We start from the raw sequence: 26,236 nt of genomic DNA on the forward strand, positions 1-26,236 counted from the left end.
TGAATGAACATACGTAATTTATGAATCAACGTATAAACGATGAATAAATGAATCTATTATGCTCCCATCATTACGCTTTGATTTTGTCATTAACCTGCACCTTCGTGGTCCTCATTGGACCAAAAGTGCTCCCCTCTCTGCCTGTGGACTGTGGGGCCCTCACTTTGCTTGCTCTCCACTCCTCCCCGCTCTTCAACTTCTCTACTCAGTGTCCTTTCCAAATCTTTCTTCTCCAACCTTTCCAATCCGCTTTCCTTGACTTTCACTTCTTTTGTCCTTCCCTGGCCAGCGGATTGCAGGCTCCCAGCTCTCCTCCAGGCTCCAGTATTTCGGGCATTCACTGAGCGGGGGTCAGGACCTCACCCAGGATGGGCTGGTGGACCTGGCCGTCGGGGCCCAGGGACACGCGCTGCTGCTCAGGTGACAACTCCCCTACTCCCGCCTTGCCTGCCCCTTGTGTCTGATTCACTAAGCTGCCCCCTCCCGTGTTCTCTTTCTGGGGGCCAGAGGCCGGTCCTCAGCCCCTCATGCACCCTCAGGAGCCTGCCGGTGCTGAACGTGGAGGTGGCTATGAGATTCACGCCCCCGGAGGTGACAAAGTCTGTGTACCAGTGCTGGGAAGAGCTGCCCACCGCCCTGGAAGCTGGGGATGCCACAGTCTGTCTCACTATCCACAAAAGCTCACAGGACCAGCTAGGTGAGTTTCCTCCTGGTAGACCCAGACCCTCGCTGCCCCCAAGAGGCCCCCAGCCCTATCCTCAGGACAGAATGAGCCCAGGAACCCAAATCTCACCTCCATGTCCACCCAGCTGTCCTTCTCCCTCCCTCTTCCCACACCCGGGCCTCTAGGTTCTGTCTCCAGGACACATCCGAGGTCTGCCCTCTCCACCGCCTTCCTAGAGGACATGGCTTCTCCTTCCCACCCACTCTGAGCTGTGCCCACGGCTATTCTTGCACGCTCCCTCCACTCTCCACAGGGAACTACAGCGATTGGTCCTAAACACTGCTTAACACCCCTCAACCACCCACTTCTTGCGTTTATAAAGACCAGAAGTTTTGCCCACAATGACCACATGATTTGGTCCCTCTCTGCCTTTCCAGCCTCACCTTGTCCCCTTCCCCCCTACGCCATACACTTTTTTTTTTTTTTGCCGGGCCACGTGGCTTGTGGGATCTCACTTCCCCCATCAGGGATTGAACCCAGGCCCTCAGCAGAGAAAGTGCAGAGTCCTAACCACTGGACCTCCAGGGAACTCCTTTTTAATTAATGTGCCAACCTCCCTCTCCCTTCTGGTCTTAGCCACTATTCCCAGAGTCTGGGATTTTCCCCTCCCCGCTTTTCACCTGACTCCTGTTCATCCTCCAGGTCGGAGCTCAGAAAAGGCCCATCCAGGAAAGCATCTCTGACCCCCAGTCTGAGTTAACAAGCCCTCCTTGGTACCACTGAGGATCCCACCCTTGCATGGATCTCGCTGTGATGTTATGTCCTACGTGCTGGTCTCTGTTTCTAGGCTGTGAGCTTATGAGGGCAGGGACCATAATTCTCCACCTTCCCCACATGTATCCCCAGCACCTGGTAGAGTTCACGGCCCACAGAAAGCGCTCAGCAAATCTTTACTGCATGAAACAATGAAAACAGAACATTTACGCTTCTCTCACTTTCCGTCTTCCATTCCCCCTTCTGCTTCAGATGACGTCCGAAGCTCTGTCATGTACGATCTGGCATTGGACCCAGGTCGTCTGATTTCTCGTGCCATTTTTGATGAGACCAAGAACTGGACTTTGACTCGAAGAAAAACCCTAGGGCTGGGAGAGCACTGTGACACCATGAAGCTGCTTTTACCAGTGAGGACTTTGGGTTCTGGGAAAGGGAGAGGGAGGAAGGAGCCCAAGGCTAGCCTCTGGCATCTCCACTCCCTGCTGAGTGAGGTGGGAAGGGTGGGAGCCTGCAGCTGGAGAGGGGAAAGTCGGGCCCGGGGAACCGGGCTTCACAGCGTGGATGGGGCGCTGTCTGGACAGCGGGGCATGGATGCAGTAGAGGCGAAGCCCGAGGAGGAGCAAGTAAGGAGGAGGAGAGCGGGTTCTTGAATGCCCCTTCTCCCTCAGGACTGTGTGGAGGACGTGGGGAACCCCATCATCCTGAGACTCAACTTCTCCCTGGTTGGGGAGCCCATCTCCTCATCTCAGAACCTACGCCCTGTGCTGGCTGTGGGCTCACAGGACCGCTTCACTGCTTCTGTGAGTCTTCCGATGAAGTCCCAGGGATGTGCTGACTTTCACTGTGTCTCCATGTGCTTAAGAGCCTACAGTGGCTCCCACCAACCACTTCAAATCTAAAATGCTTCCACCCCATTACCACAGCCCTGCCCAGCTTGGATCCCTACACACATCCCAGCTGGTCATCCACTTCACCCCAACATAAACTCTCTGGTTCTCATTCTGCAGACCCTTCCCAACTTTTCTCATTTCTATCTCTGTGCCTTTGTCCATGTCGTGTTTCTTCCTTCCTTCCTTCCCTTCCTTCCTTCTTTCCCTCCTTCCTTCCTTCAATTTTCACATTACAGTTCCTTTATTCTTTCAGAGGAGGCACTGTCAAATGATCATAGGTACCTAGAACTGCTCATAGTGTTCCTAGTAAGGGCACATAATAAACAGATTAAGACATTGTTTGGCAGTTGATTTTTATATCCTTCCTGCATGCCATATTTCTTACTTGGGAAACATCGCCTTCTCTCCACCTCAAAGATCTCCTCTAGCCCCCAAAGCCCCAGTCTGATCTCCCTCTCTTTTGAACACGACACTCAGCATCTGTCACCTCTTCTCTGGCCTCCTGTTGTGTCATGGTGATACCATACCAAATATCACGTGACTGGACTCATAGCAATCTGTGTCTACTTCTGTGGCTCCTTTGGTATTGAAGGTTCCTTGAGTGCAAGAACCATGTCTAATTCACCTGTAGTTCCCGCCTTTCCTGACCCAGAACCCGTCCCATTATTGACAATCTATAATGTTTGTTGAATGATTGTTCCAGTGTGAGTTGGATTTGACTCCTCAGCTAAACTTTCTGTTCCTTGAAGCCAAGGATCTTGTCTTACCTTCCCTTTATATGCTAACTGCTGCTAACTGCCCCTCCCTCATTGCCCTACTTGCCAGTGTTTAGCACGGTGCTGGGTGCAGGGCGGGGGCTAATACTCAATGTCGATGAGTGCTCCTAATGAGGGGATTGGAGATGGATTAAGACATGGGTGGGAAGAGAATATACTGTTTTGCTGCAGCTCCCCTTTGAGAAGAACTGTGGGCAAGATCACCTCTGTGAAGGGGACCTGAGTGTCAGCCTCAGCTTCTCAGGGTGAGTGAGCTCTATCTCCTTTCATAGCCAGACACTCAAGCTTTTGGGTCTCCCATCCTTATAGGATGAGAAGTCCTTGTGTTTCCCTTTGGCTCTCCTTCTAACAAAGAAATGCTTTTGATTGGAAGGTTATCAGCCTGTAGCTCGTGAGTTCCCACAGCCCTGCCCCTGCCCCTGATTCAATTCCAATCTACTTCCTTGAGTCTCTCTCCCAGTCTTGTCCTTCCCTGTTCAGCCTGCAGACCCTGGTTGTGGGGAGCTCCCTGGAGCTCAATGTGACGGTGACGGTGTGGAATGAGGGCGAGGATTCCTATGGAACTGTGATCAGCTTCTACTATCCAGCAGGGCTGTCCTATCGACGAGTGTTAAGAATCCAGGTAAACAGCTCCCTTGGGCTCTAGTGGCTGGGACCTTTCTCCTGCTCTGGGTTATAATAGGTTCCTCTTAATTTCTTCTATAATGAAATATAAACACACACATACACACACACACACACACACACACACAAAGTGCATAAGGCATATGTACAGTTTAATGACTAACTATTAAGCAGAAGTCTATGCAGTTAACGTCCAGGTCAAGAAATAAAGCACTGCTAGCACCTCCAGAAGCCCTTTCACTATGTGCCTTTCCTCATCCTAACCTCACACTCTTCCCAAAGGTAATCACTATTCTGACTTTGCAATGATCAATTCCTTGTATTTCTTTATAGTTTTACCACCCATAAATACATCTCTAGATAATACTCTTGGGTTTTGCCAATATTTGAACTTTATATGAATGGAGACATGTTGTATGTTCCTTTTTTTCCTGCAAGTTTTAAATTATACTTGATTTACAATCTTATATTAGTTTCAGGTGTATGACATAGTGATTCAATATTTTATAGATTATACTCCATTTAAAATTATTATAAAATATTGCCTATATTCCCTGTGCTGTATAATATATCCTTGTATCTTATTTATTTTATACACAGTAGTTTGTACCTCTTAAACCACGACCTGTATCTTGCTCCTGCCCCCCTTCTTCTCCCCACTGGTAATCACTAGTTTATTCTCTAGATCTGTGAGTCTGTTTCTGTTTTGTTATATTCATTCATTTGTCTCATTTTTTAGATTCCAAATATAAGTGATAACAACATTGTATGTTCTTTTGTGTCTTTCTTCTTTTCTTCAATATTATGCTTGTGAAATTCATCCATGTTGTTGCTTGTGGCTATGGAATATTTTCACTGCTATTTAGAATCCCTTTGCATGATTAACTCACAATTTATTTACCCATTCGATGATAGATGGTCATTTGAGTTGTTTCTGATTTTGGCCATGACTATTCTTGAACATGTATCCTGGTGCCCCTACACATAATATTTGGAAAGTATATACCACGTGTGGAATTGTTGGATCATTGGCTATGTGTATCTTCAGTTTTAATAAGTAAAGCCAAACCATTTTCACCTATTTACACTTCCATCAGCAACGTATGAGAGTTCCTGTGGCTTTACATCTACCCTAACACTTGGCATTGTCAGACTTCTAAATTTTTGTTAATCTGGTGGGTGAGTAACGATATTTCTTTGCAGTGTTAATTTGTATTTCTCTAATGAGGTTGAGCAACTTTTCATTTGGACTTCTTGGTTGTTTGGATTTCTTCTTTTAGTAAGTGCCTGTCCAACTCTTTTTCTTATTTTTCTACTGAGTTGTCCATCTTTTTCTCATTGAGTTGTAAGAGCTCTTTGCATATTCTGGTCACTCGTCCTCTTCCAGTCATATGTGTTCAAATACCTTTTCCATTCCTACTGCTTGTCTTTTCAGTCTCTTTATAGCGTCTTTTAATAAATAGATGGTCTTAATTTGGTTGTGGTTGATTTTTATCAAAATTTTCCTTTGTATTTAGTGTTTTATGTGTGTATCATGTTTAAGAAATATAGCCCTACTCCAAGGTTATATATAAAGACATTCCCCTATATTATCTTTTAAAAGATTTCTAATTTTGCCTTTCCACATTTGAGTCTTTAATCCAGTCAGGATTTATTCTAATGTATGGAGTGAGGTAGGGATCCAGTATTTGTTTGTTTGTTTGTTTGTTTTGTATGGGCCAATTTTCCCAGGACCATTTACTGAAAACTTGTCATTTCCCCTACTGCTTTGCAATGCCACCACTGTTATACATCAAGCCCATATATACATGTGGGTAAATTTTAAAAAATTCATTCTCCTCCTCTGGAAGCAACCCCATCAGCGTCCCCTGCGCCTGGCATGTGAGGCAGTGCCCACTGGGAATGAGGGCCTGAGGAGCAGCAGCTGTAGCATCAACCACCCCGTCTTCCAAGAGGGCACTAAGGTCAGAGCTTCCCCCCAGTCTTCATCACTCTTCTCCCTCATCCTGGCCCATTTCCTTCCCTCACTCCACCATGGCCTTCCCTATCCCCAACCCTTCTTTCTTCCTCCCTCAGGGCACCTTCATAGTCACATTTGATGTCTCCTACAAGGCCACCCTGGGAGACAAGTTGCTTTTGAGGGCCAATGCAAGCAGGTGAGCCCAGGCCACATATGGTGTGTCCTTTGCTCTCCTTTTTCATGCCCCAGCCAGAAACTCCTCTCCTGGATTCCTTCCCAACCAGTCACCCCTCTCTCCCTCCAGTGAAAATAATAAGCCTACATCCAACAACACTACCTTCCAGCTGGAGCTCCCAGTGAAATATGCTGTCTACACAGTGATCAGCAGGTACTTAATCCCTGGCCCTCCCCTTGGACCCTCCTCCAAGCCTAGTACCTCCCCCTGCAGGCCAGCCTGCTCTTTTGAGGATGGGTATCTAAGCTAGCCTCTCTGATTCCCCACACAGCAATTCTTGTGACCAGCCATATATTTATACCATAGCACCATATCCCACAATTCTTGGTTCTTCTCTGATGAACTGACCTGCTGGTGGGACACATATACCTTGCCATCACTGTGTATCCTCTTCTGTCTCTCCAAGATGCAGGCTTCCTTTAACATGAAGCCAATTCTAGCCTTTGTGCTAAACACAAATACGCTGAATTGAAGCTACTAGATTAAGACTGAGGCTTTTCTGAGCACTCTGAAGTGGGGAGGTTGTGCCCAACAGGATATGGTCTGTCACCACACAGAGTGAAGAGACGGTCAGGTTTTCACAAAACTCAGAGGAGAGCAGAGATGTGAGAAACTGCTGGGACGGTTTTTAAGAGCCCAGGGCTGAGCAGGCCACAGGAAATGCAAGTGTAGGGCTGCTGCTCTGGGTTCTAAAGGCTGGGGAAGGGGCAGGCGCGGGCCAGGCTGGGAGCAGGACAAGGAGCCCCACCCACCTGGCTAAATTCCAGAGGCTTTAGAGTTGATCAGAAGCTTATAATATTGCCATGGGGCAGAGTTTGCTGCTGTGCCAATTTTTAGGGGAACTAGAGAGGGGGTTCAAGCAGTGTCATTGCCCTTCCAAATTCCATGTGTGAATTTCCCCTTCTATCCATGGGAAAACACTGAAACTTACAATAAGAGCTTACAGTCATATATACTTACGATATGCCAGGCCTTGTTTTAAGTACTTTACATGTATTTTACATTTATTTAACCACTCTATTAGCTCTGTGATATAGCTACTGTAAATTTATTTATTTATTTATTTATTTATTTACTTATTTATTTTTGGCTGCGTTGGGTCTTCGTTGCTGCACACAGGCTCCCTCTAGTTGCATCAAGCAGGGGCTACTCTTCGTTGCAGTGTGTGGGCTTCTCATTGTGGTGGCGTCTCTTGTTGTGGAGCACGGGCTCCAGGCGGGCTTCAGTAGCTGTGGCATGTGGGCTCAGTAGTTGTGGTTCGTGGGCTCAGTAGTGGTGGCTCGCAGGCTCTAGAGGTCAGGCTCAGTAGTTTTGGTGCACGGGCTTAATTGCTCCGCGGCATGTGGGATCCTCCCGGACCAGGACTCGAACCTGTGTCCCCTGCATTGGCAGGCGGATTCTTAACCACTACGCCACCAGGGAAGTCCCGATATAGTTATTGTTATACACCTTTTTGCCAACAAGGAAATCCAGAGGTTTTCACCCCTGTCATTCAGCTGGTAAGTGGCAGAACCAGGAATCAAACCCAGGTGGTTTGGCTCCAGAGCTGTGCCCATGGCCATATACTACATGCCTCTCCAAGGATTGGAGAAGCTGAGTGATCTACTCAAATTTGAAAAGAGGTTTAGAACTGGGAGATTTTAAGGTGAGAAAACTGAAGCAGAGAGAGAAAGGGGTAGGATGGGGAGCAGCGAGGAAGGTTAGTATACTAAGTGGAAAAGTAGATTTTAACATTTATGGCACTGCTACAAACCTCATCATGAGTCTGTTACAGGCATTATTGTTAGCATCTCCATTTTAAAGAGGAAAAAACTACAGGGGCCCAGAGAGGTTAAGGAATTTGTCTTAAGTTACTCAGGTAGGAAGCGGTGGACCTGAGATGTGAACCCAGGTGGTCTGGCCTATGTGCTTAATCACCAAGCTGACAGTCACATCTGTGGGAAAACTGTGGGGCCCATGGAGTTTCTGTAGGGCTGGCCTGGTTTCTGTACACTAGTTACTGGTGAAACCTGCAGGTCCCTCTGCTTGTTTGCCTGATTCCACTGAGCCCTTAGATGTTAAACCCTGGGAAGACAGGGATTATGGCTTGTTAACTGTTGAATCTCCAGAGTCAAGCACACAGCCTGGCAGATGATGAACGTTGACTAAAGGAGGCCATGGATGGATGGATGGATGGATGGATGGAAAGAAAGCCACCTGCAGCCTGGGACATTTATGTCCACTCTGTGGGCTTGTGTCCACACACCATCTTTCCTCCCAATTACTTAAGTGCCCCAGGAGAGCTGGATCTATTTTCTTCATTCCCATCATGGAAGGGCTTGCACCCCATCTCCAGGCCTTGGTTCCCTCAAGTCCCCTTAGGTTTATTTGCTCTGGCAGCTGCCTCTGCAAGCATTACGGGAGGCCAACCGTGTACCTAGTAGAGAAAGCAAAGGGAACACCTTTTTCCCATGGGAAATGTTCAGACATCACGAGAGGTCATGTTCAAGTTGGGCCTTTAAGTGAAAATTTCCAGAAGGGGAGTGGGTAAGGACATTCCAAGCAGGAAAAAAAAGAGCTTGAGCAAAGTCATGGGGAGAGGAAAGGGCCGGGGTCTCAAGGGACAAGCTAGCAGTTCTGGGGGACGGGGGCAAAGGCCACGAAGGAGAGGACCTGAAGCTGAGGCTGCACAGTCACAGGGGGACCATCATCGCTCCCCTGGGTCATCTGCTGGGCCCAACAGAGCCCTCAGCAGCAGGCTGGCGTGCAACTGAGGATGGTCCCAGGGGTGCTTTTCACCAGCAAGCCCTCTCTCTCTCCAGGCAGGAAGAATCCACCAAGTACTTCAATTTTTCAGCTTCTGACCAGAAGAGCAGAAAAGAAGCCGAGCATCGATATCGTGTGAGAGGCCAGGGAATATCCACGTCTGTCCTGCCCATGTGAACGTAGGAAGCTAGTGGGCAAGGATGGAGAGGAGCCGAGGGCTGAAGCCAGGAAAGGTGGCGGGGGATTTGGGATGCTCCAGGGACCACAGTAATGTTTTGTCTCTATTTTCTGCAGGTGAATAACCTGAGTCAGAGAGATCTGGCCATCAGCGTTCATTTCTGGGTCCCAGTCCTGCTGAACGGTGTGGCTGTGTGGGATGTGGCGATGGTGGCCCCTTCACAGGTGCCTGCCTGCCTTGTGTCACTCTCCAGGGTCTGATCCCACAGTGCCTCACACCCTCTCACCAGTGGACTGTGGATCATTCTATGGCTATTCCTCTCTCTTCCTAGAGTCTCCCCTGTGTGTCAGAGAGGAAACCTCCCCAGCAACCTGACTTCCAGACCCAGATTCCAAGCAGTCTCGTGCTGGTGAGAAAGATCCCACCGCAGGGTGAGCTAGGAGCTGGGGGATCCAGGGAAATGTACTGCTGGCTGTATCACCATGTTTACGTTCTGTGATTGTCCATCTATTCCCCACCCCAAATGTGATAGATTTCATTTTCCCTTGTGGTTCCTCCTTAAATGAAGACCCTCCTCCATTTCATTCCTCTCCTGTCCCCAGGACTGCTCCGTTGCTGACTGCCTGAGGTTCCGCTGTGACATCCCCTCCTTCGGCGTCCAGGAGGAACTTGACTTCATTCTGAAGGGCAACCTCAGCTTCGGTTGGGCCAGCCAGGTGTGTCCCCTCCCAGACTCAGGTGGGGCCAGATGTGTCTGTGCCCACCTCAAGCCAGGGTGTTTCTCTAACCCCAAGCCCTCCCTAGAGCTAGTTCCCAGCCCTCCCCTTCTTTTTTGCAGACTTTGCAGAAGAAGGCATTGGTCGTGAGTGTGGCTGAAATCATTTTCAACAGATCCGTGTATTCCCAGCTTCCAGGACAGGAGGCATTTTTGAGAGCCCAGGTAGTGACCATGTGGTAGGCAGTGACCAGGCTGGTCAGAGAGCTCCTGATGCTAAATCTGTGATGCTGGGTGGGGGGCTTGCAAGCCTGGAGGGAGGAAGGATGGAGGTCCCTAGGCAGGCAACTGTTCCTAAGCCCATGAGTGCTTCTGTATCTCACCCCTTGGAGCAGAGCCTGATGAAGAAAGGGAGGGAGTTAAAGATTGGGAAACTGGGAGGAGTCTGGAACAGCAAAAGGCCTGATACTTTCTGATCCCCAAATCAGGTGGAGACGGTGCTAGAAGAGTATGAGGTCTATAACCCCATCCCCCTCATTGTGGGCAGCTCTGTGGGAGGACTGCTGCTGCTGGCTCTCATCACAGCTACGCTGTACAAGGTGAGTGTTTTCATCCCACTCTTGACACCACCAGCATCCAACCCCTGCCCCCCCACAGACAGGATGGTATAGCAGGAAGAACTCAGACAGTGAAGTCAGGCAGGTCCGGGTACACATTTTGGCTCTTACTCGCTGTATAATGTCAGGCAAGTTGCTCAACCTCTCTGAGGCTCTTTCATCATTTTCGAAATGAAATAATACCTACATCATAGAGTGACTGAAATGAGACAAACATGAGGCCAGGGTATGCGGAATCTTTGCTTTTTTGCTATGGGTGATGTGTACAGCTACTGAGCTGGGCACAGAGAAGACACTCAGTATGTGATAGCTGTTGTTCACATAAGTGTTCTGGCACACAAATACAAGTCAGTTTGGTTTCCTTCTTCTGTCTCAGCTTCTTCCTACTCCCAACTTCCTACCCTGCCCTCTGATCCAGATTTTCTGATTTATTTCCCCTCATAGTGTGGCTTCTTCAAACGTCAGTACAAAGAAATGATGGGTGACAACCCTGAAGACACTGCCACATTCAATGGGGAGAATCTCAGCTGTGAGGCCCCCAATCAGCCTTTGTCCTAAGAATCCACTTTCCCATTTATCTCTACCCCCGTGGGCTGACTTCCATGGGAATAACTTCTGTGTAGATCTGGACTGGCCTGAGCAACTTACCAGGTGCTGAGTCATCTTCCCAAGGCGTTGAGAGGTTTTTATATTTTTACATATCTACCAGACTTCTTCAGTGATGACCCACTTTTTACAGAAGCGGGCATGATGCCAGCATGAATTCTCATATGTATAAGAATTGTCACATTAAATGCGGATGTTTATAACACACTTTCCTTGTATGAAAGAGCTCTAATCTAGGGACCTGAATGCTGTTCTAGTAAGGGGGGAGGGGCTGCTTGTGGGTACAGAAAATGTTCTCTCTTTCTCAGGTGACTGGGGCCTGTGAGCATCTTTTCTTAATGGTGCTGTGAGTAGTTTTAGGAGAGGAGGGCAAAATAAGTTGTGTGTGTGTGTGTGTGTGTGTGTGTGTGTTGGTCATGGGTTTCAGCTTAGGCTTCAGGCTCCTTGGCAATGGCAAGTGAGCTGACTGTCCTGGAGGTGAATGAAATGTCCAGAGCTTGTCTGAACCAACATTCCCCTTGAATGGGGTCCTCCAAACTAGGAGAACCAGGCTTCCAGAAAGGGAGCATCTAATTTCCCCCAACTAACACAGAAGACCCATTAAAGGTGGTCATAGAGAATGACCAAAATATTCCAAATCCAGAATTAGGTCATCAAGATCTACACAGAGGGCTGTAGATCCTGTGTTTGAAATCACAATTGTCTCTAAACAGCGGGAAATCACAGAGGCCCTGAATGTGTGTCAGGAAAAGATGGTACCTCAGGATCTGCAGCCCTGAGTCTCCACTGGGCCTCTGACGAGCTGCCTGAATTTAAGTCATTTAATCTCTGAGAATCTCAAATTCCTCCTCTGGAGAAGGTGGAACCAAACTTAGACCTTGCTCCCAGAGTTACCGTGAGAAGTCAGTGTATGTTAAAGCCCTTCACAGCCTAGAGCCCTAATTATTAACAGGCGAGAGGGGAGGGGCCGTCTCCTACCTGTCCATCGAGGCTGTTCCCTCAAGTCCCTCCCAAGTCAAGGTCTCCGGAAGAGCACGTGGAGCGCCCACTGCACTTTGAGCACGAGCCCAGCTCTAGCCATCGACGCCCCGCCCTGCGGTCCCCACGGAGCCCGCGGCCACACACAGCTTCCACACTTTTATTGTGTCTGGGGGCATCGGCCAAGGCCTTAAGGTTTTTCGTAGCCCGTGGGCAGAGGGTTGACCCGGGGATTGTGGAGAAGAGTGTGGTTGCCGTCTCCCCAGGAGAAGGGCTGTGGAGAGAGGGAGGGGGAGCGAGGCGTCAGCCTGGGGGTCCCCCGCACCCCCTCGCTCGCCCACCCGCACGCACGGCCAGTGTACCTTGGTGCGGATCCGGAGGTGATGGTAGGGGATGAACTCTGGGCGCTCGTGGTGGCCCGAGTGGAGCCAGGAGTTGAGGGTGCAGAGGGCCACGCTCGGGAGCGCCAGCGCGAAGGTCAGGAGGCGCCAGGTGCGGGCTGCAGCGGGGAAAGGCAGGGGTGAGAGAGAGATGGACCGGGCGGGAGTGGGCGGCGTCGCCAGGACCCTGGAAGGCCCTAGAGGCAGGAGTGGGGGACAGATGGACAAGGTCAGGAAGCCACAGGGTCAGGCCCTGGCTGCACTCACCTCCTGTCCCTCCGTGGTCTCCCTTGGCCGCACTGGCCAAGCCCCGACCCAAGGACCTCAGAGGCAAAGCCATGTCGGTGAGAGAAGCTGGGGACAACGGCACCGTCCTTTCCTTCTCCTTCACTGAGGCCTCGGTTCCCCTCCCCTCTGTTCCCGCCAATCACCTGTTGAGTCTGTAACGTGGGTGGCTATTTTTAGGGGGTTTCTATATTTAAAACGAGGCCTGACTGTCTGGAGGTCTTTCTCTCCAGACAGCTGCTGTACGGTGCCTCTTATTTTGGTAAGGGGACATTTAAAATACAATATGCCATTCTTTTTATAGTTGTGGGGAATTATTTTGTTCAATACTCTATTCCCAGTGGCTGGCACACAGTAGGCCTTTAATAAATCTTTGTAGAATGACTTGTGTCCTTTTGAATCTCAGGTTTTTTCAGGTGTAAACTGTATAATAATTTGTACCTTAAATGATCTTTATGAAGTTTAGGTAAAGCAACAGAGGATTGTGCCAGCCTACAGTCTGGCACGCAACAGGAGCTCAGTATACGTATTAGTCACAGTTCTTTGCAAAGAGCAGAACTCCCTTTAACTAGCTTTAAAAAGATAGGCAATTGTGAATCTTAGGTAGCTCGCAGTATCTCTGGTACCGCCAGAAACAAACCATCCTGTGGGCCAGCTGAGCAGACAGTTCACACTGCTGGACACTGAGTGCCAAAATCTTCATCAACGCTGCCATGGAAAGTGTCACCAAAATTTAATCAATAGTCAATCTAAGAAAGACATAGGGACTTCCCTGGTGGTCCAGTGGGTAAGACTCCCCGCCCCCAATGCAGGGGGCCCGGGTTCGACCCCTGGTCGGGAACTAGATCCCGCATGCATGCTGCCACTAAGAGCCCGCATGGCGCAACTAAGACCGGGAGCAGCCTAAATAAATAAATAGATTAATTAATTAATTAAAAAAAAAAAGAAATGGAAAATTTTATTGGAGGCAACCTGAGGGTTATAACCAGGGAGACAGTCTTTCAGAAAGCTCTGAGGATTGTTCCACCTGTTAGAGGTCGAGATACAGTTATGTAAGTTTTTGAGACAAAGGGTTATACATCAATGTAACATACTGACAGTTTACATACTCCAAGAAGGCATGTAGTGGGCTATTGTGACCCCTTACAGGATTGAGAAAGGAATGCTATCTCCAAGGAATTACCTTGCTGGCACCAGGAGGAAATTGCTTTTTTGGGGGGGTGGAGGGGAGCGAGTAGGCATTCCTGTGTCTTCTAAGGGTATCTAGTTAATGTATAAGGCAGATACACAATGCACACTAAAGGGGAGGGGGTAGTGGCTCAAACGGGCAGAGAACTTTATGCTTAAAAATTTCCTTGTCCCGCCTTAAAAATTTTATTTCATCAAAAGCTAGATTCTTCCACCCTCATCCCCTCTTGAAAACGGATTCTTCATGAAACTTGCATCCTTCAGTTGCTCCCTTCTCGATCAAAGAATCATATGGGCACCAACTGGCAACACCTAGGTCATTGCCTGTGCCATAGCTTTGAGAAAGGCTGGGACATATAGCTCTGTCTTCTGCCTTCAGGAGGTAGGAATTGTATCTTGGAGATAATGTAGGACGAGTATTCCAAAGATGCTGGACAGCCACAAACTTGACAAGTGTCTACTGCTAAGTATGTTATTTCAGTCTGAAAAATCAGACTACTTGGAGGAAAAAGAAGAAAGCACATGCAGGGCTGTGTGAACCCTAGAGGCTCTAGAAAAGTGCAAGACAGGGCAGGGCTGACATCTGCCTTGTCCGTGGTTCTGTCCTCAGCACCAGCACAGAACCTGGCATGGAGTGGGTGTTCTAAAAAGGTGTATTTAAGGAATGTTTGGACCGTGTTACTTTGGATAAAGCTATAGAAACACCTTTTCAGAACTACAGTCCAACAGGATGCCCCCAGCTTTGATCAAGAGCTGATATACCTGATATGAATTTAATATATAAAAGAAAAATAAGTTTTATGTATTGATACCTAATCTAAATATATGAAAGAAAAATGAGGAAGGTATATTTTCAAGAAGGGGCTCCATACCTGTTCCTCCTGATGGGTCTAAACTGGTTCTACTTGTCTTTTTTCAGCTTTTTGTTTTGTTTTGTTTTTAGTAACTTTGTTGAACAGTTAAATGTTATATAGTGCTGCTAAATTTTTCCCACGCCCTCACCGAGCTGTAACAGAATTCTTCCTAGAGTTGCTTTTTCCCAGTTGTATTTTGGAATTGCTGCTGAGAAGATGGGACCTTACTCCAGTTAAAGTTACTTGGCTTCTTTGTCCATACACAGTCCCCTCAAGCCCCCTCCCTACTGAATGATTATGGCTCTTGGAGAAAACAAAAATGAAGGGGGTATTTTTACCTGAAAAGGTTCTAGGCGCCCCTCTCTCCACTCAGTTTCGCTGGTCATCACCGAACAATTCCCTGGGGATTCCCATCCCTTGGCCTCAGCTTGGAGGTTCCCACGAAGAGCTGGTACTTGGTCAATGGCGCAAGCGTTGCTAGCATCCTCTGCTGCTGTTGCCCTCTTGTGGCGCACCTGCCCAAGTACACCTCCTGCTGAAAATCCGATGAGCCCATACTGATAAATGTATACACTGGCATAACCACCAACACAATCAAGATGGCGAACATTTCCATCACCCCTCAAAGTTCTTTCATGCCCCTGTGCAGTCAGCCACTCCCTCTCCCACCCAGCCCCAGATAATCACTGATATCTGCTTTCTGCCCCTATAAATTAGTTTTGCCTATTGTAAATTTTCATCTAAATGTAATTGCATATTATGTATTCTTTTGTGTCTGGCTTCTCTGGTCTAACATCATTTTGAGATTCAAAAGGAACAACTTCTCCTCTCTCCTGTCCCTCAAATCTCACAATTTACAGAAGGATTTAGGGAGGTAGTAGGCAAAGGTATGTTACTGGAATCCTTATATTCTTGGTATGGACAAGCATAATATTAAGTGATGTCTCAACATCAGTGATTAATAAATTATTTCCCTTGTGTTTTATAAAAATTATTTAAAAATTATTTGTTGGTCTTCCCAACAATGTGCTATTAGCATAAACAAAAATGTGGAGTTCGATGAGAATTCAAACAGCATAGAAGTGGCTCAGAGCATCACCCATCCCGTTTCCAGGCTTGCTACCTAAGTCCTTTTTTTTTTTTTTTTTTTTACTTATTATTCTTATCTTTTCATGCGTACATGTGTTCTCTTTTTATTTTTTATTTTTTTAATTTTTGGCTGTGAGGCTTGTGGGATCTTAATTCCCCAACCAGGGATTGAACGGGGGACCTCGGCAGTGAGAGCACGGAGTCCTAACCACGGGACCGCCAGGGAATTCCCCTACCCAAGTCCTTGACTCCGCTTTTTCCCCTAGCTCTGCACCTCCGACTCAAGTCTCTTCAGGCACCACATCCTTTTGGTTCTACTTCAGAAAGATTTCTCAACTCCATCCTCTCCTCTCTGTTGCCAGTTCTACTGCCTTACGTGCAAATCCTTGTCATCATTTGTCTGGATTATTGCAAAAGACCCCTTATCAGCCTCCCCTGCTTCCATTCCCTGCATTCTGGTTTATCATCCATATAATCCACCAATGACAGCTCTCCCTTAAACCCCAGACTCCAGCATTAAATCTGATGCCACTCCCCTGCTTCAAAGCACCTGTGCCTAAACGCCACCCACAACATGGCCTGCAGAAAAGAGTTCAAATGCTTCAGCACGGACGGCAGAGCTTCTCAGCCTGGCTTTGCCCCACCTCTGCAGCTTTACTCGCCGTGGCCTTTCACACCTCTGTGCTTTTGTACTTATTTTACTTCCAACTGCCCAGAATGCCCTTCCCCCTTTCCTGTCGCCTAAACTTGTCCTTACTTATCATGTGAGCCCCAGCTCCATTGAAAGCTTTCCCAAACTCTCCTATCACACTTGGTGTGGTGACTGCTGCGGCGGCATTGAGAACCATCACGAACGTCTGGTCACATGTCTGACTCCCCAGTAGACTGAGCTCCGCGAGGGCAGAGGCTCTGGCCTAGTGCCTGACACAGTAGGCACTCAGTAAATGGTAACTGAATCAAGGAACCACTTCCGGCTGCTCCAGTTTGTTTATGCTAAGACTCAGATTCTTTTATCTTTGTTGTCCTCCCAAGATACAATGTGGACACACTTGGAAAGTTAACCAAAGGGACCATGAAAGTGACCACACCCAATCTAAGTCTTCCCAGTCAATGAGATCATGGTTATTCCTATAGCAATAACAGAGAAAAGCAACTAAAAACAATGCTGTTTACTTGGGTCCAGTGCATTTCATCTACGCATCTGTACTAATGAGATTATCTGTTCTAAGAATTTCCGCACGTTGATTAAACCTCACGACAACTAACCAAGAGACGGACTATCACCCCATTTTACAGATGAATAAACTGAGGCACCGAAAGGTCTTAACCTTGCCAGTGGTCATCCATACGATAAGTGGCAGAACCTGGACCCAAACGGTCTGGCTCAAGAGAGCTTCCTGCTAATTTCTCTGCTATAATGCCTATCTCAGTAGGACAATTTTGAAAAAGAAACTACCTTTCCTCCATAATCCCACCACTTCTAAGAATAATATCTTCATGTTTGCATGTTTCTTCAGGCTTTGCCAACGTGCCTACATATTCTGACTACTCTATAGTCATAGTTCAGCTACTGAACAAGAGAAAACTACTCCAAGCAAAAGATGAGTCTAATTTTGCTTTCCGAAAAGAATTTGTGCATCCTCTTTTTACTTGTGAACATTTTCTGGCTCATTCATATTCTTTCATAAGGATATTTTCATGGCTACATACAATTTTTATTTAAAATCCCACATTTTATTCATTTCTTTTATTATTGGAATGTCATTACTACAGAAAATGCTGTCATGAGCATCTTCAGGCCACACACAGAGCTTATTTTTTTTGAATCTCTTGTGTAGGAATCATTCTCAGGAGTGCAGCTGATGCCCTATGTAAGAAAGGGCCTTTGGCCTTCATAAAGTAGACGCTCTTCTGAAAGTCTGAATGGCCGCAGTTCAATTTGCTAGTGTCTGAGACTGAGCCAAGCCTGATGACCGTGGCCCATTCATGGTCTTGGGGGCCCTAGGAAAAACACAGCAGTTCTGGCAATGCTCTCTGAGTCAGCTGGGACACAGTCAGTGCAGTCAGCCCTTGTGACAATTGAAAGTGCCACAGGTTGCCAAAAACTTCGATCTTGTTAGCCACCATAATCCATCACTCTCTCTGTGACTATCATAGCTCTCCCCTCCTACATTCCCTGTCTAGCCTGGGCTTTCCTTACCTCTTCCCGAGATTATTGTGTTTCCTACTTGGCCTTTCTTCCAACTGCCTTACATAAGGCTGTCAGATACGTTTCTTACTGTAGGGCAGAGCTTCCTTTTTCCACAGCCTGGGACACATAAAAAATGTTAACAATGATTTGTGCAGCACAGTGGGATAAAGGGTTGAGGCTGCTTCCAGCTGGAGGTGCCTGGCCTAGTGCTTCTGGCCATCCCAGGCCCCACCCATCTGTCCTAGGGGTTAAAGCAGTGGTCTCAACCCTGGCTGCACACTAGAATTAGCCAGAAGTTTTACAAAATTCTTTTGCCTAGGCTGTACCCCAGAGTAATAACAATAATGTACAGCCAAGGTTGAGAACCTTTGAACTAAAGGGGTATCTCAGGTTATCCTCAGTAACCTCCACAGGTTACTCCTTCTTTCACTACAGTGTTTCCCTTCTGAGCCATGTGTCCAGGGTATCAATAGACTAAGATCGAGTCCTGAACTTGGGTGTGTGCAGCTCTCAGTAGCTGGACTGTGTCACATGATGATAAAATTTAACTTCACCAAACCGCCTAAGCCTAAATGATTGTGTCCGGGCTGGGGGTACACAGTGGCCTAGTGGAAAGCTGAGAAAGCTGGACCTGACGGAAGGCGGGTGCGCGGGGTGGGCTAGGGTGGTGAAGGCAGAACGCAGCGGACACCTTGGGAACAGTAGTAGAGGCCCGGATTTTAAGGCGGGAGGGGCTGTGGTTGCTTAAGGGAGTTAATGGAATAACTGGACTCCAGGAAGAATATGGAGGGTTGAAAGCTGAAAAGGGCAGTGGAGGTGCTCGTCCCGCCCCTTCTACCCCGGATAACGCCCGTGTGCTTTCGGGGCTCATGGGGCGCCGCATCAAAGGGGCTCGGCGGAGGCGTCTGTTCAGAAACGCCCCCTGCTCTAGGTGGAGGCGGCGGGCCCCGCTGCTGCCCATCGCCATACCTTACCCACTGAGACCCCGCACCTGCGTGTCTCCTGCATGACACACCCGGAGTGCAGCCGAGACGGGGCCGGTCGCCCCCACTCTCCAGAGAGGGCCAGACCCCAGCTCCGGGAAGGCCATCCGCGGCGTGGCAGGGGCCCAATCCCGAGAGGGCTGACCCCCGAGGGAAGGCGGAGAGAAGCCGGCAGCGGCAGCGCCTGGCTCCGCTGCGAAGGAGGCCGCCAAGCCTCCACGGCTGGCAGCCTGCGCAGCGCCTTCTGGGAAATGTAGTCCCCGCAAGGGGCCGAGACCTGGATGCGGAGGGTCCTGGGCATCCTTACTCAACCTCCGGCACGGGGCGCTCCTTCCCCCGCCTCCCTGCTTGCTTCTCCTCCCAAAAACCCGCCCCACCGGTCCCCAGGCCTTCCCAAGATGGGCCGAATCGGTCAGAGCAGTGAGCACACCATAAAGAGCCACCGAGGAACCACATCCCAGTCCCTAACTAGAATGTGAGAGGAAGTAGCAGGCTGGGGCGCCCGGGCGAGCGAGCCCTGGTGGAGGTGACCGGGCCTAACGCGGTGTGGTGGCACCTAAAACCTCTCGCTTAAGGAACGACCGAGAGTGAGGAGCTGGCCTCTGGCAGAGAATTTGAGGGAACGCCCCCAAACTCAGTAATCAAGAGAAGCGACCTTGTAACGCGATATTTCAAAAAATCAAAATGAATGCAAAAAATTCATGGTGAACAAAATATCAAAATATCGAAGATTTAAGTAAAGACAGGCATCAACCCTGTATTTTCTCCACCCTGCCTCACTCACCTCACCCTAATCATGGCCCTGGTTCCAATAAAACTTTATTTACAAAAGCAGGTGGCTGGCACAGGTGGTAGCTTTCTGACTTAAAAGTATATATAGGGGGACGTCCCTGGTGGTCCAGTGGTAAAGAATCCACCTTGCAATGCAGGGGACAAGGGTTCGATCCCTGGTCAGGGAGCTAAGATCCCGCATGCCGCAGGGCAACTAAGCTCACGTGCCTCAACTAGAGCCCGGGTGTGGCAACTACCGAGCCCATGCGCTCTGGAACCCACGTGACACAACTAGAGAAGACCTGCGCACCGCAACTAGAGAGAAGCCCGCGCACCATAAGGAAAGATCCCGCATGCCTCAACAAAGATCCCACGTGCCACAACTAAGACCCAACGCAGTCAAAAATAAATAAAATTAAATAAATAAATAATAAATAAACCTTTAAAAAAATATATATACGCATAGATGTATCATTTATCTTGATTGCGAGTATTTTCATGCTCCCTTAAATTTTGCACTAGAGGCTGGTGCCTCGCTCATCTAACCCTAGTGCCCCTCTGCCGAGTCCCCTCAACTTTGGGAGCCACGTATCTGCCCTGGCACCCAGAAGTGGACTACATCTGGAAAGGACCCTGATTTTGGTCTAAGTTCAGCCACCAGCTGCCTGAGTGACCTTGGGCCAGTCAGGCTCCACCTCGCCCTCTGTTGACCCCCAGAGCTGTGTCTTCCCAGAAGGGGCACCTTTTTCTTCACGTGGTGTCACATAAGCTAGAGGAGACTTGGATCATAGCTGCAAACCGGGGATTAGGAAGCTGCTTCGTTGCCTCTAACCTGCTTCTTGACACCCACAAGGCTGAAGATTAGACACTGCAACACTGCAACAGAAAACCCCCATGCCTCCTCTACCTTACTGGTCATCAGAAAATAGCAGCAAGAAAGTGGCCCATTTCATTCACACCTTCTAAATCTCATGCAAGGACATTGGAAGAACCTAATATGCAAGGGAAGCTAAGAAATGTAGTGTTTAGTTTTCCAACAACTTCAGTCCAGAGAGCCTCTTTAGAAGGAAGTGAGAATAGATTCTGGGTGTCAAATGACATCCCAAACTATGGGAAAGCCAAGTTTGAATGCAGGTATAAACCCATGCTGGCAAACATGCACCCTACACGTAGAAGAATCATAAACTTTTTGAGGGAAAGCTCTGCGAGGGGCCTTGAAAACCACCTCATCCTATCTGCTTATTTTACAGCTGAAGAAACTGAAGCCCAGAGAAAGGAAGTGATTGGGGATTGGGGTTGGACAAAGAGTGGTATGAAGACTCTGGCACGGGTGAGCTGGAAGAAGAACCTGCAGAAAACTTCTTGGTGCCCAAAGAGTTTCTAAATTTACAAAGATTGTACTGAGGTTTGAATGCATTGAGCCTAATTCAGATCCAGGAGAACGCTGGCCATTAAGAGATGTAAGCATTTTTCCAGGTCATGAAAAACAAAGAAATTGTCCTAAAATACTAAAGAATTCTAGATTAAGAGAGACTAAAGAACCATGAAAACTAAATGCAGTATGCGCATCTAGTTAGGATTATATCCTGGACCATAATTTTTTTTCTTATGCTATAAAGGCTATTAGTGGAATAATTGGTGAAACTGTAATTAAGTCTGTTCATTAGATGACAGTACTGGATCATTGATAATTTCCTTGTTTTTAGCAAATCCACATTAAAGTATTTAGGAATAAAGAGAGAGAGAGAGAGATAAGCATTTTGAACTGGGAGGAAATAAGAACAGAAAAAGAAAGAACAGAAAGAGATCCTGAATCCCATGGAAGAGAAGCTGCGGATCACCCAGGCAGTGTGATCAGACCTTCCTCAAGGTGTTCTGCACCTGCCCCACGTGGGATGCTGGGGACTCAACAGGGACAATGCAGAGTCCCTGTCCTCCTGGAATATGTCTAGGGAAGGGAGGGAGGGAGGGACTTTGGCTTGGGGCAGGGGTGGGTGCTGTTCTGGCATCGCCAGTGCACCTCTCAAAGCACCTGCCAGCCACTGTTGAGCTTCTGGGTGGGTGGGACTCCAGCTGCCAGCCCGTGGCCACACCCACTGCCCAGCACCAGCCTGTGTACCGCCCACCAGCCTCAGAGGAGGAACCAGGCTCCCAGGACTGGGTGAGATCAGACAGAACTGGATGGAGTCCAAGCTCATGTCCAGAAGCCAGGGCCAGCCCAGGGGAGCCAGTATTACTGACTCCCCCTCCCTCCGAGCCCACCCGGGCCTTAGCGTTTATAGAGCACCTCCACACCTGCTTGCTTCCCAAAATAGCCCTGCGAGGGGTGTCTGCCGGGAACTGTCTCTCTGAGGCTCACAGGGCCCAATACTCGGCCCTCTGACCAAGGCACACAGGGGTTTGCCTGGCCTTGCTGAATCCGTAAGCTCTGCCCCTACTCCCTGGCACATACGGAAAGAAGCTTCAATATTAGAGGGTGATATCTGGGGTCGGGGAAGCAGGGGAACTCATGGAAGGAGGTCCGGTCTGTCACCTGGGCTGGGGGCTAGGGAGGAAAATGGCTGGTGGGGGGCAGGAAGGGGTGAGGGAAAAGAGAAACTGCCTCCACTGCATGGGTCTTTCTCACCCATGAGAGTGTAGGGTAGGGATGGTCACCCGCAAATGCCTTTCTGTAGCTGTTAGGCAAGTAATTCAAATGAAACTCGCTGAGTCAGGGACACACCAGGGAGCGGTGGGGACTGTCCATGTCCGGGGAGGCCACTACTCTACAATTGAGAGGAGATGGGGCACAGGGCTATTTACCTTAATGTGAGAAATTAGCTTCCAGTTGACTGAAAGGGATTTTGCAAACAAATCTTCCTCCCATGCCCACCTCTGCCATGTACCTAACGTCCATCTGCAGTTACAATTTTGCAGAGAACGCAATCCAGCTTTGAGGAAGCTGAGGCCCCAAGGTCACTAGTAAGAGTATAAACAGGACCTGATCATAACAACTGTTTATTGAATGCCTACTACGGATGCACCTGGCTCAGGCCTCCAACTCAGTCACTGGCTTGTGCTATTTTGAGATGCCACTGATGGGGAATATGCCAGAACCCATCTGTTCATCACAGACCCAGCTTGAGGAGACAAGTGGCATCCATTAGATGTCACCTTCATGAAGCCTCTTAGACTTACTCCAGGTGATGCCCTTTCTCCAGTGCCAGCATCGAGCCTGAGTCCATCTCCTTCACGACACCAAACTACTCCAGGACTGGGGCTGTCTCACTCATTTCTGTAACCTTTGGGAGAAGCTAGGAAGCGCGCTGGCGTGATGTCTGTGGGCCGACACCACCGGTGACAGGGTGACAGACTTCAGGAGGAGCAGGGAACTGAGGACTGCCGAGTCCTTTCCTTGATGAGTCCTTTCATCACCCCTGTTTTACAGATGAAGAGGCTGAAGCTCAGAACAGGCAGACCTGTCCAAGGTCACGCAGTCACAAAGAGAGAAGCCTGGACACTCTGTGCTAGAAGCTGAGAGAGGAGTTACCTCACATCCCTCCCCTTCGGCCCCTCTTCCCTGTGGATACGGTTCTAGATGCACCAAGCCTGATGAGAGACAAGATTTGGGGACAGCACCAGATGCATGAGGCTCATGGTCCCATGGGGTGGGCATTAGGCCTCCCCCAACCTCATAAGGGCTACATTCTGTGCCTCTCCCAGGAACACAGCCAGCTACAGGGAGGAGAGCAGGGCCTCACAGCTTAGACTCTGCTCTGGGCACACATTGTGCAGTGCTTCGGGAAGCCTCCCTCTGGCTCCCATACACTTTAAGTTTTACCAATAGAAACACATTTGTTTATGGAGGCAGCCCGCCCCAGCGCTCTGGCAAAATGATCATGTCCAGTCCCCAGTGTCCGGGCACAAGTGAATCTTCACATTTTCTCCTCTGTTGAGGGATCAGAGAAAAAGCCTGGGGAACCTGAGAGGGAAGAGGCTAAAGAAGAGGAAGGGGCAGACGACCAACCTCGGGCCTTCTGCCCTTGCCTAGAAATGTCACCAGGCACCCCCCGAACTCAACAGACAGGCCTCCCGGTCCTTTGTTTTGGCCCTGGGCCTCACCAGCTTCACCCTGTAAAGACAGCTCTCTTTCAAAGGGGTCATAAACCCCAGAGCTCACCTAATGGTCCCAAATTCAAACACTCTGATCCTTGTGCTAGAACACAGCCTTCCTTATGGTCCCCTCTGGAGGTGAGGATCTCCCCGACCCCCTCTTCCCCTACTGCGTTCCTCACGGGGGCTTGCCTGGCGTTGAGCCCCTTTCCTCTGAGCTGAGGTAACTGCCGCTCTTGGTGTGATTAGCCCCATCACTCCCTAGGCCTGTGAAGGGACACACCTAGGCTGCCAAAGGTGTTCTGCATCTTAAAGCAGCTGGGCCAGCTCTTGCCATCCCCAAACTCTCCCTCCAGCTGGAATCCCAGCTCTAGGGCCTCAGAGAACAGGCCTAAGCCCACTTTTCTGTTCCAATTCCTCCAGCCTGGGGTTCCCTGATTCAGCCCACCAATCAGCAGCCCTAGAGGAGCAGAAGTGAGGTTTGCTGAGAAATGCTGGTCCCCTCAGGCTCCTTGAGGACTGGACCAAAGTCAGAGCTGAAGTCTGGGCTGCAACTTAAGCCAGGGATACTGGCAGGGGCTGCGCCCCTGGAGCGTCCGCTGGTGCTGGCCCAGGTTGGAGCTGCGGGCGAAGGCCTTGCCACACTGCAGGCAGATGTAGGGCTTCTCACCGCTGTGCGCCACCTGGTGGATGAGCAGGTGGGAGCTCCGGCGGAAGCTCTTGCCACACTCGCCGCAAGCGTAAGGCTTCTGGCCCGTGTGAGTGTGCCAATGGTGCCGCAGCAGATGTGAACTGTCTCCAAAACTCTTGCTGCAGCTGGGGCACTTATAGGGCTTCTCGCCTGTGTGCGATTGTTGGTGTTTAAGGAGCTTGGCGCTGTGGGAGAAGGATTTGCCACATTCTGGGCAGGCATAGGGTCGTTCACCCATGTGAACGCGCTGGTGCTCGGTGAACTGGGTGCACTCACTGAAACCACGACCACACTCAGGACACTTGAAGGGCCGCTCTCCACTGTGAGTGCGCTGGTGCCGTAGGCAGTCCGAGCTGTTGGTGAAGTTCTCGCCACGCTCACAGCAACTGTAGGGCGTCTCCCCAGTGTGCGATCGCTGGTGCTTGAGCAGAGAAGAGCTGCGCCCAAAGCTGTCACCACACCAGGCACAGCGGCAGGGCTTCTGGCCCATGTGTGAGCGCTGGTGCTGCGCCAGGTTGGAGCTCAGGCTGAAGCGCTTGCCGCAGTCCCCAAAGCGGTAGGGCTTCTCGCCCGTGTGCGTGCGCTGGTGCTGGATCAGGTTGGCGCTAACGCTGAAAGTCTTACCACACTCAGCGCAGGTGTAAGGCTTCTCACCCGTGTGCACCCGCTGGTGTTTAACCAGGTCCGAGCTGCGGCCAAAAGCCTCCCCGCACTCCAGACATTTGTGGGGCCGGAGGCCTGAGTGGGAACGACGGTGTTGGATGAGGTTGGAGCTCAGGCTGAAGCAACGGCCACACTCAGGACAGAGGTACGGTTTCTCTCCAGTGTGTACCCGGTGGTGCTTAACCAGATCTGAGCCACGTCGGAAGCTTTTGCTACACTCCGGGCAGCAGTAGGGCTTGTCGCCCCCATGGCTGCTTTGGTGGTGAATGAGGTCAGGGAGGTAGGCTACGGACAGTCCACACTCCTGGCACTCGAAGGCTCTGGAGACTGCAGGATAGTTGGTCTTGGCAGGGGCTTCTTCCTCCCCAGGGCCAGAGACTGACCTATGTAGGTACTGCAGGCCCATCATCATTTCCCGGGCGGCCGGCTGCCCCGGCCACACCAGGAAGGGCTGCTTGGGTGGAACAACTCTGCAATCGAAGGCGGACCTCGGGACTCCCTGGGATCCTGACGACCGGTTCCACCGCTGCTCGGCCCCGTCGGAGTCCTCCCTTGCCGTTTCTGGAGCCACCGACTCCATAGCGGTAACAACGTATCGTCTCCTAGATACCAACCACTGAGCTCACAAGCACAACCACAGCTGGAGACACTCGGGACCCAGGGATTCAGCACCGGAAACGGAAATGTCCACCAGCCCGGCAGTTCTAGGAAGCGGCAGCGAACCGTCTCGGTAGGTTTAACCCTCTCATTCACCTGGCGGAGCAAGTGCTCCCATCTGCAGCCGCTGTCAGGAACTTGATACTTTCCGCTTGTTTCGGGGTTCTCAGTCCGTCAGCGCGGACTTCGGTGCCCCGGCCACCAATGGGGGGCGGCGAAGCGAGCCTGAAGGAAAAGGCTGTTGCTGCCAAGGACACGCTGGGGTAGAGTAGACAAGTCACCTGGAGCAGCACTGTACTGAGACTCCATGATCGGATGTCTGGGTTCTCCAGAGGCACCGGCCCACCCGAGTCCCTTGAGAGAGTTTCCCATCCATCCTAAGCTAGGCGTCTTAAGCTTGGCGCGGACTACATATCCCAGCATGCGCCGCACGCGCCTCTGGGGCTCGCACAACGATTAGATAACCACTACTCTCAACATGCCTTCTGCAACTGTGCAAGCCAGAGCACCGGGATCGAGAACTACAACTTCCGACTTGCTTGACAACTGCGGCGGCGCTATTTAAAAAGCGTCAGAGAGGAGGTGCAGGGCCACGCCCGGCTCTTCCAGTTCCGCTCCCTAGGATGAGCT

General features: G+C 49.8%; 3 protein-coding genes across 5 annotated transcripts in view; 1 reads left to right on the forward strand and 2 right to left on the reverse strand.

Moving 5' to 3' along the window:
• ITGAD (integrin subunit alpha D) overlaps positions 1-10,991 on the forward strand; it is a 29,614-nt gene extending 18,623 nt beyond the window's left edge. For both annotated transcript variants that reach the window (XM_082358532.1, XM_082358533.1), the window contains 16 exons: positions 290-420; positions 540-697; positions 1,691-1,845; positions 2,107-2,238; positions 3,276-3,349; positions 3,585-3,726; positions 5,579-5,692; positions 5,805-5,884; positions 5,993-6,076; positions 8,725-8,803; positions 8,963-9,070; positions 9,178-9,255; positions 9,449-9,562; positions 9,685-9,786; positions 10,050-10,160; positions 10,623-10,991. In XM_082358532.1, the coding sequence (XP_082214658.1) occupies positions 290-420; positions 540-697; positions 1,691-1,845; positions 2,107-2,238; positions 3,276-3,349; positions 3,585-3,726; positions 5,579-5,692; positions 5,805-5,884; positions 5,993-6,076; positions 8,725-8,803; positions 8,963-9,070; positions 9,178-9,255; positions 9,449-9,562; positions 9,685-9,786; positions 10,050-10,160; positions 10,623-10,736 (1,776 nt within the window). In that variant the 3' untranslated portion in view covers positions 10,737-10,991. The remainder of the gene's footprint in view (positions 1-289; positions 421-539; positions 698-1,690; positions 1,846-2,106; positions 2,239-3,275; positions 3,350-3,584; positions 3,727-5,578; positions 5,693-5,804; positions 5,885-5,992; positions 6,077-8,724; positions 8,804-8,962; positions 9,071-9,177; positions 9,256-9,448; positions 9,563-9,684; positions 9,787-10,049; positions 10,161-10,622) is intronic.
• Positions 10,992-11,908: 917 nt separating this feature from the next.
• Positions 11,909-12,569, reverse strand: COX6A2 (cytochrome c oxidase subunit 6A2). Its single transcript, XM_082358704.1, has 3 exons — positions 12,410-12,569; positions 12,125-12,261; positions 11,909-12,036 (listed from the first exon to the last, which is right to left on the reverse strand). Exons 1-3 carry the CDS (start codon positions 12,480-12,482, stop codon positions 11,953-11,955), a joined length of 294 nt encoding a protein of 97 aa, XP_082214830.1. The 5' UTR covers positions 12,483-12,569; the 3' UTR covers positions 11,909-11,952.
• Positions 12,204-25,529, reverse strand: LOC309612636 (uncharacterized protein; the record flags this gene model as incomplete). Of its 2 annotated transcripts, none has more annotated exons than XM_082358607.1 (3): positions 12,204-12,339; positions 14,808-15,001; positions 22,681-25,529. In XM_082358607.1, the coding sequence occupies one exon, from the start codon at positions 25,527-25,529 to the stop codon at positions 24,126-24,128; it is 1,404 nt and encodes a 467-aa protein (XP_082214733.1). In that variant the 3' UTR covers positions 12,204-12,339; positions 14,808-15,001; positions 22,681-24,125. The 2 variants fall into 2 exon arrangements, with proteins under 2 accessions (XP_082214733.1, XP_082214732.1); XM_082358606.1 differs by having other exon boundaries at positions 14,808-15,004.
• Positions 25,530-26,236: the final 707 nt, after the last annotated feature.

The sequence above is a fragment of the Balaenoptera borealis genome, assembly GCF_965194805.1.
Source record: "Balaenoptera borealis genome assembly, chromosome: 16".
NCBI classification, from domain to species: domain Eukaryota; kingdom Metazoa; phylum Chordata; class Mammalia; order Artiodactyla; family Balaenopteridae; genus Balaenoptera; species Balaenoptera borealis.